Source organism: Carcharodon carcharias, chromosome 36 (assembly GCF_017639515.1).
Source record: "Carcharodon carcharias isolate sCarCar2 chromosome 36, sCarCar2.pri, whole genome shotgun sequence".
NCBI lineage: Eukaryota > Metazoa > Chordata > Chondrichthyes > Lamniformes > Lamnidae > Carcharodon > Carcharodon carcharias.
In genome coordinates this window covers 3,611,424-3,625,166 of record NC_054502.1, presented here as the reverse complement: position 1 = coordinate 3,625,166, position 13,743 = coordinate 3,611,424, and the positions used below count along the sequence as shown (strand labels likewise).

Genomic DNA, 13,743 nt, shown 5'->3' with positions numbered 1-13,743 from the left:
ATCAAACACTCCCAGGACAGGTACAGCACGGGGTTAGATACAGAGTAAAGCTCCCTCTACACTGTCCCCATCAAACACTCCCAGGGCAGGTACAGTATGGGGTTAGATACAGAGTAAAGCTCCCTCTACACTGTCCCCATCAAACACTCCCAGGACAGGTACAGCACGGGGTTAGATACAGAGTAAAGCTGCCTCTACACTGTCCCCATCAAACACTCCCAGGGCAGGTACAGTATGGGGTTAGATACAGAGTAAAGCTCCCTCTACACTGTCCCCATCAAACACTCCCAGGACAGGTACAGCACGGGGTTAGATACAGAGTAAAGCTCCCTCTACACCGTCCCCATCAAACATTCCCAGGACAGGTACAGCACGGGGTTAGATACAGAGTAAAGCTCCCTCTACACCGTCCCCATCAAACCCTCCCAGGACAAAGAATGAATGGATTGGGCACAGGCTATGGGTCACTGTGATTACACCTGAGTCAATCAGGTCTGACCCAAAACTCTGCAATGCTCTTCATTTTGAAGTGCAGGGTTCTGTGAAATGGAGACTTACTTGATGCCAGGCACCTCACAGGATTTGGGCCGTGACGTCACACTCTGTACCTGTGGATAACAGATTTAGGTCAGTTTGCATTCGTTTAATCCAGCCTCAGTCTGAAAGGGTTGAAGTTCAGCCCTACATTACAGGCAGTGCATTACATTACAGGCAGTGCATTACATTACAGGCAGTGCATTACATTACAGGCAGTGCATTACATTACAGGCAGCGCATTACATTACAGGCAGTGCATTACATTACAGGCAGTGCGCTGATACAGTCAACAGTGACATCGGTGGTGCCTCACCTTCCTTGTATCCCACAGAGCTTTGGGCAGTGGTTTATCATCATCTTGGAGATTATCCTGTGGCGGAACAGAGAATGGGAAACCTGGGAAACAAAGCAGAAAAGAGTCACGGAAGTTCAGGAAACAGAGAACATGAGTGAATCCATCTACGCGGGTGCACCATCGCCTCTGCGCTAGCCTGGGCACTAACCTCCCTGGTCTATTCCTGCTCCTAACATTTGTGTCCTTGTACAAACAGCCTTACAGATCTAGAATAGGAAGCTACTCTACCACAGGCCCCAGCTTGTAGGGGCTGCCTTCCACTCATATCACACTGTCTGCACTTACCTGCCCCTAACCTCCACGAGCACAAGTCATACCAACTGCTCTGCGATATCAGGGAGATCAGGTTATAGGCACACAGGAAAGTTGAGAGACATTCTACCTCCCTCTTTATTCTGAGAATATTCACCACTACCTTTACAGCAACCGTCTACAGAATCTCATTCCCCATAGACTCTATACAGACCGACTCAAACTCGGACCTTCACCCTGTACGGAACAAGTCAAGCTCGGAGCTTCTGGCTCACGTATGTCAGTTGACATCTCCCAATACGTCCCCAGTCAGGAGAGGGGACAAGTTAAGGATTTTAGATGTACACTGGGTCAAGATGAGGTGTATACCTTATAGACACACTCACCTTTTCCCAGGCCGGCCAACTCACCATCCACTAAAGCTGCTGACAAATGAAGGAGAAAGTTAGAATGATCCGGAATCATTGCATCTTATAGCTCAGGAAGAGGACAGTCGGCACTTCATGCCTGTGCTGTCACTCTGAAAGATCTATTCAATTATCCCCAATCATCTGCCCTTTGCCGATAGCCCTGTGAATTTCTCAGTTTCAGGTTTATTTTCATTTTCTTTTGAAAATTACTATTGATCTACTGTCGCCAGCTGTTCAGGTAGCGCATTCCAGATCCTATGGTAAAACGAATTCTCACCTCCCTTCCAGTTACTTTACAAAAGGGATCGAGTAGACTAGCCTTTCAAACCACGGTGATTCTGGTGTAACGATGGTAATCAAGCCTCACGCTGAGTAATAATGACACAAGCACCTCACTCAACATTTATTCACCAGGAACCTTCCTACCTTACAGTGCAGAGGAGTAATGCCTGTGTAACAAGCAGAATATACCACTACAACCTCCCCGTGCTGTACCTGTCCTGGGAGTGTTTGATGGGGACGGTGTAGAGGGAGCTTTACTCTGTATCTAACCCCGTGCTGTATCCGTCCTGGGAGTGTTTGATGGGGACAGTGTAGAGGGAGTTTACTCTGTATCTAACCCCATGCTGTACCTGTCCTGGGAGTGTTTGATGGGGACAGTGTAGAGTGAGCTTTACTCTGTATCTAACCCCGTGCTGTACCTGTCCTGGGAGTGTTTGATGGGGACGGTGTAGAGGGAGCTTTACTCTGTATCTAACCCCGTGCTGTACCTGTCCTGGGTGTGGAATAGGGATACAAGATCAAACTTGGGAACAGTAATTTGGTGCAGTGTTCAGACGTTGGCTTTTCAGATAAAGAACAGGCTCCAGTTGGAGCAGAGGCAAACACCCTGGAACACTGACAGACGGTTAATGTGATGTAGGGAGATTGGACCACCTCACTGACTGAATAGGCCTTTATAATTCGATCTAAGTTCTGAGCTTGCTGCAGAAAAGTTCCTGTCCCTCATGTGACTTTACTTCAGAGCAGCAGTTTTGAGAAGTGAGAACTAGCTTTGAGAACTCAAGCAAAGATCCCAGGAGTGACTGTGTTCAACCCCACTGCACCATCCAGTGATCTTGTGTCACTGTGCGATCGACTCTCTCTCTCTCTCTCTCTGGTAGTTCAGTCTTCATGAAACTCTGAACAGGGAGTCAGGCAAAGATCAGTTCTTTCTAATCTTTACGCCATTCAGCACTTTGGTTTTAATAGACACGCACTTGTACTTGGAGAGCTTCAGTTTAAGGACAGCCCTTGCTGCTCGCTGCTAACACTTACCGCTTCTCTTGGTCTGGCTCAGCACAGCCTTGCCTGGGCTGGCGAATGAACTGGCTGCATTCGGATTATTGACGCTCGTGTGCAGGGCAGAGTCAGAGTTGGTTCTGCAAAAGGAATAAAAGTCAAAAAGCCAAATGCATCCCTCACGTATCGTCAGAGAGAAAAGAAACATTGAAAATGCTGGTACCAGGCCTATCAGTATGTACGAAAGAGGGTGACATGGGAGACTGTGGAGGGGGGGATGGGGGTGGGGGGGAGGCAACGGAGAGGCGGAGGCTGGGCAACGGAGGAGGAGACTGTCGGTCGGAAAGGGGTGGGGGGGGTGGGGGAATGTGGGTAGAATTTGCAAGGTTGTGGGAGGTGTGTGCCCAGAAGGACAGGGGAGGTAAGAAAGGGGGGGGGTGGGGATGGGGGTGTGGGAAGAGCGAGACAGAGAGAAAGAAGGTGAAAGAGAATAAACGGCACAGACGAGTCTAGAAGGAGAGAAAAGGAGAGAGAGAGAGATAAGTATTTTCATACAAAATACCCCTCACGTCCCGACTACTGTGGTGAGACCCTGACGGAGAACTGGGTTCCACCTAAAACAATAAGCTGACAGATCTGCTGCTGATACCCAGAATTTTCAATTGTAACTTGCGAGGGTATAAGATCCAATAGCTAGCAATGACCAATAAGGACAGAAGCTGTGCTCACACTAAACCCAGTGCAGCTCACAATGCATTCACCATAAAATAAGGGCTCAAGTCAGCTTGGCTCTGGGGAGACTTCCACCTGTCAGGCTGTTGGTCATGGATACGTCTCACTCCATCACCCAGCCCAGCCATAATCCAGGCTGGGGGACAAACAGCCCTGGAAGAGTACATTCAGAATCATTTAGCCTTCCCTCTTGCCTGGGAATGTAACCTCTGTGCTGAGGGGCTGCAGAGCAGGACAAGGTGTGAGGACAAACAGTTCACCTGTTCAGGGTCGAGCTTAATCCAAATCGATGTCCTTTCTCCATTGGGAAGTTGCACCAAGGTGGGGCGTTCCTTTACGTGGGGGGAAAAGAAATAAACCACATTAAAGACATCACTGAAACAGGAAGGAGAAGCAGGCCTACGAAAAGGAGCGAGCCTCTCAATGTTCCTAAGAAATGAAAGAGAAGTGACAGCACAGGACAGTCACATGTCAGGGCAAACCAGGAGAAACAGAGAGCGAGAGAGCGACAGTGTGGGGCAGACACAGCGCACGTGGACACTCCATCATCACCCCCCCGGCACCTGGTCCATCTCACAGACCGCGCCACCCCCACCATCTCACAGTCTCTCTCTCCCCCTCCATCTCACAGTCTCTCTCCCCCCTCCATCTCACAGTCTCTCTCCCCCCTCCATCTCACAGTCTCTCTCTCCCCCCTCCATCTCACAGTCTCTCTCCCCCCTCCATCTCACAGTCTCTCTCCCCCCTCCATCTCACAGTCTCTCTCTCCCCCCTCCATCTCACAGTCTCTCTCTCCCCCCTCCATCTCACAGTCTCCCCCCCTCCATCTCACAGTCTCCCCCTCCATCTCACAGTCTCCCCCCCTCCATCTCACAGTCTCTCCCCCTCCATCTCACAGTCTCTCTCTCCCCCTCCATCTCACAGTCTCCCCCCCTCCATCTCACAGTCTCTCCCCCTCCATCTCACAGTCTCCCCCCTCCATCTCACAGTCTCTCTCTCCCCCCTCCATCTCACAGTCTCTCTCTCCCCCCTCCATCTCACAGTCTCTCTCTCCCCCCTCCATCTCACAGTCTCCCCCCCCTCCATCTCACAGTCTCCCCCCTCCAGCTCACAGTCTCTCTCTCCCCCCACCATCTCACAGTCTCTCTCCCCCCTCCATCTCACAGTCTCCCCCCCCCCCCCACCATCTCACAGTCTCTCTCCCCCCACCATCTCACAGTCTCTCTCCCCCCCACCATCTCACAGTCTCTCTCCCCCCTCCATCTCACAGTCTCCCCCCCCCCACCATCTCACAGTCTCTCTCCCCCCACCATCTCACAGTCTCTCTCCCCCCCACCATCTCACAGTCTCTCTCCCCCCTCCATCTCACAGTCTCTCTCCCCCCTCCATCTCACAGTCTCTCTCCCCCCTCCATCTCACAGTCTCCCCCCCCTCCATCTCACAGTCTCTCTCCCCCCACCATCTCACAGTCTCTCTCTCCCCCCACCATCTCACAGTCTCTCTCTCCCCACCATCTCACAGTCTCTCTCCCCCCTCCATCTCACAGTCTCTCCCCCCTCCATCTCACAGACCGCCCCCCCGCCACCATCTCACAGTCTCTCTCTCCCCCCACCATCTCACAGTCTCTCTCTCCCCCCACCATCTCACAGTCTCTCTCTCCCCCCACCATCTCACAGTCTCTCTCTCCCCCCTCCATCTCACAGTCTCCCCCCCCACCATCTCACAGTCTCCCCCCCCTCCATCTCACAGTCTCCCCCCCCTCCATCTCACAGTCTCTCCCCCCTCCATCTCACAGTCTCTCCCCCCTCCATCTCACAGTCTCTCCCCAAACCCATCTCACAGTCTCCCCCCCCTCCATCTCACAGTCTCTCCCCCCCACTCCATCTCACAGTCTCTCCCCCCCTCCATCTCACAGTCTCTCCCCCCACCCATCTCACAGTCTCCCCCACCTCCATCTCACAGTCTCTCCCCCTCCCCACCATCTCACAGTCTCTCCCCACCCCCGACAACCTCATAGTCTCTCCCCCCCCACCACCATCTCACAGTCTATCCCCCCCCCCACCATCTCACAGTCTCTCCCCCCCTCCATCTCACAGTCTCTCCCCCCCCCCACCATCTCACAGTCTCTCCCCCCTCCCACCATCTCACAGTCTCTCCCCCCCTCCATCTCACAGTCTCTCCCCCCCTCCATCTCACAGGCTCTCTCCCCCCCTCCATCTCACAGTCTCTCCCCCCCCCCACCATCTCACAGTCTCTCCCCCCCACCACCATCTCTCAGTCTCTCCCCCCCCCCACCATCTCTCAGTCTCCCCCCCCCCACCATCTCACAGTCTCGCCACCCCCCTCCATCTCACAGTCTCCCCCCCCCTCCATCTCACAGTCTCGCCACCCCCCTCCATCTCACAGTCTCCCCCCCCCTCCATCTCACAGTCTCTCCACCCCCCTCCATCTCACAGTCTCTCCCCCCCTCCATCTCACAGTCTCTCCACCCCCCTCCATCTCACAGTCTCTCCACCCCCCTCCATCTCACAGTCTCTCCCCCATCCATCTCACAGTCTCTCCCCCCCACTCCATCTCACAGTCTCTCCCCCACCTCCATCTCACAGTCTCTCCCCCACCTCCATCTCACAGTCTCCCCCCACCCCCGACAACCTCATAGTCTCTCCCCCCTCCATCTCACAGTCTCTCCCCCCCCACCATCTCTCAGTCTCTCCCCCCCACCATCTCTCAGTCTCTCTACCCCCCCCCAACCATCTCACAGTCTCCCCCCCCACCTCCATCTCAGTCTCTCCCCCCCACCACAATCTCACAGTCTCTTCCCCCCCGACATTCTCACAGTCACCCCCAACTCCATCTCACAATCTCTGCCCCCCCCCATCTCACAGTCTCTCCCCCCACCCATCTCACAGTCTCCCCCACCTCCATCTCACAGTCTCTCCCCCTCCCCACCATCTCACAGTCTCTCCCCACCCCCGACAACCTCATAGTCTCTCCCCCCCCCACCACCATCTCACAGTCTATCCCCCCCCCCACCATCTCACAGTCTCTCCCTCCCTCCATCTCACAGTCTCTCCCCCCACCCATCTCACAGTCTCCCCCACCACAATCACACAGTCTCTCCCCCCCCACATTCTCACAGTCTCCCCCCAACTCCATCTCACAGTCTCTCCCCCTCCCCACCATCTCACAGTCTCTCCCCCTCCCCACCATCTCACAGTCTCTCCCCCTCCCCACCATCTCACAGTCTCTCCCCCTCCCCACCATCTCACAGTCTCTCCCCCCTTCATCTCTCAGTCTCTCCCCCCCACCATCTCAGTCTCTCCCCCCCCACCATCTCACAGTCTCTCCCCCCCACTCCATCTCACAGTCTCTCCCCCCCCACCATCTCACAGTCTCTCCCCCTCCCCACCATCTCACAGTCTCTCCCCCTCCCCACCATCTCACAGTCTCTCCCCCTCCCCTCCATCTCACAGTCTCTCCCCCTCCCCACCATCTCACAGTCTCTCCCCCTCCCCACCATCTCACAGTCTCTCCCCCTCCCCACCATCTCACAGTCTCTCCCCCTCCCCACCATCTCACAGTCTCTCCCCCCTTCATCTCTCAGTCTCTCCCCCCCCACCATCTCACAGTCTCTCCCCCTCCCCACCATCTCACAGTCTCTCCCCCCTTCATCTCTCAGTCTCTCCCCCCCACCATCTCACAGTCTCTCCCCCCCCACCATCTCACAGTCTCTCCCCCTCCCCACCATCTCACAGTCTCTCCCCCCTTCATCTCTCAGTCTCTCCCCCCCCACCATCTCAGTCTCTCCCCCCCCCACCATCTCACAGTCTCTCCCCCCACCATCTCAGTCTCTCCCCCCCCACCATCTCAGTCTCTCCCCCCCCACCATCTCAGTCTCTCCCCCCCACCATCTCAGTCTCTCCCCCCCCACCATCTCAGTCTCTCCCCCCCACCATCTCAGTCTCTCCCCCCCCACCATCTCAGTCTCTCCCCCCCCACCATCTCACAGTCTCTCCCCCCCCACCATCTCACAGTCTCTCCCCCCCTCCATCTCAGTCTCTCCCCCCCTCCATCTCAGTCTCTCCCCCCCTCCATCTCACAGTCTCTCCCCCCCTCCATCTCAGTCTCTCCCCCCCTCCATCTCACAGTCTCTCCCCCCCTCCATCTCAGTCTCTCCCCCCCTCCATCTCAGTCTCTCCCCCCTCCATCCCACAGTCTCTCCCCCCCTCCATCTCACAGTCTCTCCCCCCCCACCATCTCACAGTCTCTCCCCCCCACCACCATCTCACAGTCTCTCCCCCCACCATCTCAGTCTCTCCCCCCCCACCATCTCACAGTCTCTCCCCCCCACCACCATCTCACAGTCTCTCCCCCCACCATCTCAGTCTCTCCCCCCCCACCATCTCAGTCTCTCCCCCCCACCACCATCTCAGTCTCTCCCCCCCCACCATCTCAGTCTCTCCCCCCCACCATCTCAGTCTCTCCCCCCCACCATCTCACAGTCTCTCCCCCCCCACCATCTCACAGTCTCTCCCCCCCTCCATCTCAGTCTCTCCCCCCCTCCATCTCAGTCTCTCCCCCCCTCCATCTCACAGTCTCTCCCCCCCTCCATCTCACAGTCTCTCCCCCCCTCCATCTCACAGTCTCTCCCCCCCTCCATCTCAGTCTCTCCCCCCCTCCATCTCACAGTCTCTCCCCCCCACCATCTCTGTCTCTCCCCCCCTCCATCTCAGTCTCTCCCCCCCACCATCTCAGTCTCTCCCCCCCCACCATCTCACAGTCTCTCCCCCCCTCCATCTCACAGTCTCTCCCCCCACCACCATCTCAGTCTCTCCCCCCCTCCATCTCACAGTCTCTCCCCCCCACCATCTCAGTCTCTCCCCCCCTCCATCTCACAGTCTCTCCCCCCCACCATCTCAGTCTCTCCCCCCCACTATCTCACAGTCTCTCCCCCCCTCCATCTCACAGTCTCTCCCCCCCTCCATCTCAGTCTCTCCCCCCCTCCATCTCAGTCTCTCCCCCCCTCCATCTCACAGTCTCTCCCCCCCACCATCTCAGTCTCTCCCCCCCACCATCTCACAGTCTCTCCCCCCCTCCATCTCAGTCTCTCCCCCCCACCATCTCAGTCTCTCCCCCCCCACTCCATCTCACAGTCTCTCCCCCTCCACCATCTCAGTCTCTCCCCCTCCACCATCTCACAGTCTCTCCCCCCCACCATCTCACAGTCTCTCCCCCCCCACCATCTCACAGTCTCCCCCCCCCCACCATCTCAGTCTCTCCCCCCCCACCATCTCACAGTCTCTCTCCCCCCACCACCATCACAGTCTCTCTCCCCCCACCACCATCACAGTCTCTCTCCCCCCACCACCATCACAGTCTCTCTCCCCCCACCACCATCACAGTCTCTCTCCCCCCACCATCTCAGTCTCTCCCCCCCCACCACCATCTCACAGTCTCTCCCCCCCACCACCATCTCACAGTCTCTCCCCCCCACCACCATCTCACAGTCTCTCCCCCTCCCCACCATCTCACAGTCTCTCCCCCCCCACCACCATCTCACAGTCTCTCCCCCACCACCATCTCACAGTCTCTCCCCCCACACTCCATCACAGTCTCTCCCCCCCACCACCATCTCACAGTCTCTCCCCACCCCGTGCTCCAGCATGCTTGAAAGATGGAGCGTGAGTTGGAGCACATGAGAGGGCTCTGGCGTGAGGTGGGGGGGGGGGGAGAAGGAGGAGGATGGCGAGGGTAGAGGTGGGGGACAGTGAGAGGGGGTGACGGCAGGGGGGTGGGTGTGGAGGGGAAATGGGACCGTGGGGGGGAGACAGTGAGGGGGGGGGAACGGTGAGGCCGGTGGGATGGGGAGAGGGGGGGGGACGGGGAGGGGGGGAAGGTGAGAGGGCGCGGGTGGGGAGGCCCGAGAGAGACAGAGAGAGAGAGAGAGACAGACAGACGCCCAGAGAGAGAGACACACGCCCACAGAGAGACAGAGAGAGAGAGAGAGACAGACAGACGCCCAGAGAGAGAGACACACACACCCACAGAGAGGGAGAGAGAGACATGCCCACACACAGAGAGAGCGAGAGGCACGCGCCCACAGAGAGAGAGAAATGCACGCGCCGACAGAGAGAGAGACACACACGCCCACAGAGAGAGAGAGACACACACACCCACAGAGAGAGAGACACACACGCCCACAGAGAGAGAGAGACACACACACCCACAGAGAGAGAGACACACACGCCCACAGAGAGAGAGAGAGACACACACGCCCACAGAGAGACACACACGCCCACACGGAGACACACACGCCCACACGGAGACACACACGCCCACACGGAGACACACACGCCCACAGCGAGACACACACGCCCACAGCGAGACACACACGCCCACAGAGAGACACACACGCCCACAGAGAGACACACACGCCCACAGAGAGACACACACGCCCACAGAGAGAGAGAGACACACACGCCCACAGAGAGACACACACGCCCACAGACAGACACACACGCCCACACGGAGACACACACGCCCACAGCGAGACACACACGCCCACAGAGAGACACACACGCCCACAGAGAGACACACACGCCCACAGACAGACACACACGCCCACACGGAGACACACACGCCCACAGCGAGACACACACGCCCACAGAGAGACACACACGCCCACAGCGAGACACACACGCCCACACGGAGACACACACGCCCACAGAGAGACACACACGCCCACAGAGAGACACACACGCCCACAGAGAGACACACACGCCCACAGAGAGAGAGAGACACACACGCCCACAGAGAGACACACACGCCCACAGACAGACACACACGCCCACACGGAGACACACACGCCCACAGAGAGACACACACGCCCACAGAGAGACACACACGCCCACAGAGAGACACACACGCCCACACGGAGACACACACGCCCACACGGAGACACACACGCCCACACGGAGACACACACGCCCACACGGAGACACACACGCCCACACGGAGACACACACGCCCACACGGAGACACACACGCCCACACGGAGACACACACGCCCACACGGAGACACACACGCCCACACGGAGACACACACGCCCACACGGAGACACACACGCCCACAGAGAGACACACACGCCCACAGAGAGACACACACGCCCACAGAGAGACACACACGCCCACAGAGAGACACACACGCCCACAGAGAGAGAGAGACACACACGCCCACAGACAGACACACACGCCCACACGGAGACACACACGCCCACAGAGAGACACACACGCCCACAGAGAGACACACACGCCCACAGAGAGACACACACGCCCACAGAGAGAGAGACACACACGCCCACAGAGCGAGACACACACGCCCACAGAGAGACACACACGCCCACAGAGAGACACACACGCCCACAGAGAGACACACACACGCCCACAGAGAGACACACACACGCCCACAGAGAGACACACACACGCCCACAGAGAAACACACACACGCCCACAGAGAAACACACACACGCCCACAGAGACACACACACGCCCACAGAGAGACACACACGCCCACAGAGACACACACACGCCCACAGAGACACACACGCCCACAGAGAGACACACACGCCCACCAAGAGAGACACACACGCCCACCAAGAGAGACACACACGCCCACCAAGAGAGACACACACGCCCACAGAGAGAGAGAGACACACACGCCCACCAAGAGACACACACACGCCCACAGAGAGACACACACACGCCCACAGAGAGACACACACACGCCCACAGAGAGACACACACACGCCCACAGAGAGAGACACACACACGCCCACAGAGAGACACACACGCCCACAGAGACACACACGCCCACAGAGACACACACGCCCACAGAGACACACACGCCCACAGAGACACACACGCCCACAGAGAGACACACACACCCACAGAGCGAGACACGCCCACAGAGAGACACACACGCCCACAGAGCGAGACACGCCCACAGAGAGAGACACACACACGCCCACAGAGAGACACACACGCCCACAGAGAGACACACACGCCCACAGAGAGACACACACGCCCACAGAGCGAGACACGCCCACAGAGAGAGACACACACACGCCCACAGAGAGACACACACGCCCACAGAGAGACACACACGCCCACAGAGAGACACACACGCCCACAGAGAGACACACACGCCCACAGAGAGACACACACGCCCACAGAGAGACACACACGCCCACAGAGAGACACACACGCCCACAGAGCGAGACACGCCCACCAAGAGAGACACACACGCCCACAGAGACACACACACGCCCACAGAGACACACACACGCCCACAGAGAGACACACACGCCCACAGAGAGACACACACGCCCACAGAGAGACACACACGCCCACAGAGAGACACACACGCCCACAGAGAGACACGCCCACCAAGAGAGACACACACGCCCACAGAGACACACACACGCCCACAGAGACACACACACGCCCACAGAGAGACACACACGCCCACAGAGAGACACACACGCCCACAGAGAGACACGCCCACAGAGAGACACGCCCACAGAGAGACACGCCCACAGAGAGACACGCCCACAGAGAGACACGCCCACAGAGAGACACACACGCCCACACAGCGAGACACGCCCACACAGCGAGACACGCCCACAGTGAGACACGCCCACACAGCGAGACACGCCCACAGTGAGACACGCCCACACAGAGACACACGCCCACACAGAGACACACGCCCACACAGCGAGACACGCCCACAGAGAGAGACACGCCCACAGAGAGACACACACGCCCACACAGCGAGACACGCCCACAGTGAGACACGCCCACACAGCGAGACACGCCCACAGAGAGAGACACGCCCACAGAGAGAGACGCGCCCACAGAGAGAGACGCGCCCACAGAGAGAGACGCGCCCACAGAGAGAGACGCGCCCACAGAGAGAGACGCGCCCACAGAGAGAGACGCGCCCACAGAGAGAGACGCGCCCACAGAGAGACGCGCCCAGAGAGAGACGCGCCCACAGAGAGAGACACGCCAGAGAGAGAGACACGCCCAAGAGAGAGACACACACGCCCAAGAGAGAGACACACACGCCCAAGAGAGAGACACACACACGCCCAAGAGAGAGTCACACACACGCCCACAGAGTCACACACACGCCCAGAGAGAGTCACACACACGCCACAGAGAGAGACACACACGCCCAAGAGAGAGACACACACGCCCAAGAGAGAGACACACACACGCCCAAGAGAGAGACACACACACGCCCAAGAGAGAGACACACACACGCCCACAAGAAGAGAAAGAGGTGCCCAGAGAGAGATGTCCACAGAGAGATACGTCTACAGAGAGACACATCCAGAGAGAGAGAGACATCCACAGAGAGAGAGAGAGACGTCCACAGAGAGAGAGAGAGAGAGAGAGAGAGAGACGTCCAAAGAGAGAGAGAGAGACGTGCACAAAGAGAGAGACACGTCCAGAGAGAGAGAGACGTCCACAGGGAGAGAGATACGTCCACAGAGAGACACGTCCACAGAGAGAGAGACGTCCACAGAGAGAGAGACGTCCACAGAGAGAGAGACGTCCACAGAGAGAGAGAGACGTCCACAGAGAGAGAGAGAGAGACGTCCACAGAGAGAGAGAGAGAGACGTCCACAGAGAGAGAGAGAGAGAGACGTCCACAGAGAGAGAGAGAGACGTCCACAGAGAGAGAGAGAGAGAGACGTCCACAGAGAGAGAGAGACGTCCACAGAGAGAGAGACATCTACAGAGAGAGAGAGAGACGTCCACAGAGAGAGAGAGACATCTACAGAGAGAGAGAGAGCCGTCCACAGAGAGAGAGAGAGCCGTCCACAGAGAGAGAGAGAGAGAGAGAGACGTCCACAGAGAGAGAGGGAGACGTCCACAGAGAGAGATGGAGACGTCCACAGAGAGAGATGGAGACGTCCACAGAGAGAGATGGAGACGTCCACAGAGAGAGATGGAGACGTCCACAGAGAGAGATGGAGACGTCCACAGAGAGAGATGGAGACGTCCACAGAGAGAGATGGAGACGTCCACAGAGACAGATGGAGACGTCCACAGAGACAGATGGAGACGTCCACAGAGACAGATGGAGACGTCCACAGAGACAGATGGAGA

At 57.6% G+C, this 13,743-nt stretch overlaps 1 protein-coding gene across 9 annotated transcripts in view; it reads right to left on the bottom strand.

Moving 5' to 3' along the window:
- Positions 1 to 13,743, bottom strand: part of LOC121272902 (CREB-regulated transcription coactivator 2-like) — a 238,865-nt gene that overhangs the window by 40,326 nt on the left and 184,796 nt on the right. For 5 of the 9 annotated variants that reach the window (XM_041179740.1, XM_041179748.1, XM_041179745.1 and 2 more), the window contains exons 5-9: positions 3,828 to 3,899; positions 2,872 to 2,975; positions 1,531 to 1,569; positions 851 to 933; positions 559 to 608 (exon numbers count right to left, since the gene is read on the bottom strand). In XM_041179740.1, the coding sequence (XP_041035674.1) occupies positions 559 to 608; positions 851 to 933; positions 1,531 to 1,569; positions 2,872 to 2,975; positions 3,828 to 3,899 (348 nt within the window). The remainder of the gene's footprint in view (positions 1 to 558; positions 609 to 850; positions 934 to 1,530; positions 1,570 to 2,871; positions 2,976 to 3,827; positions 3,900 to 13,743) is intronic. The other 4 variants (XM_041179744.1, XM_041179749.1, XM_041179743.1 and 1 more) reach the window with 3 other exon arrangements.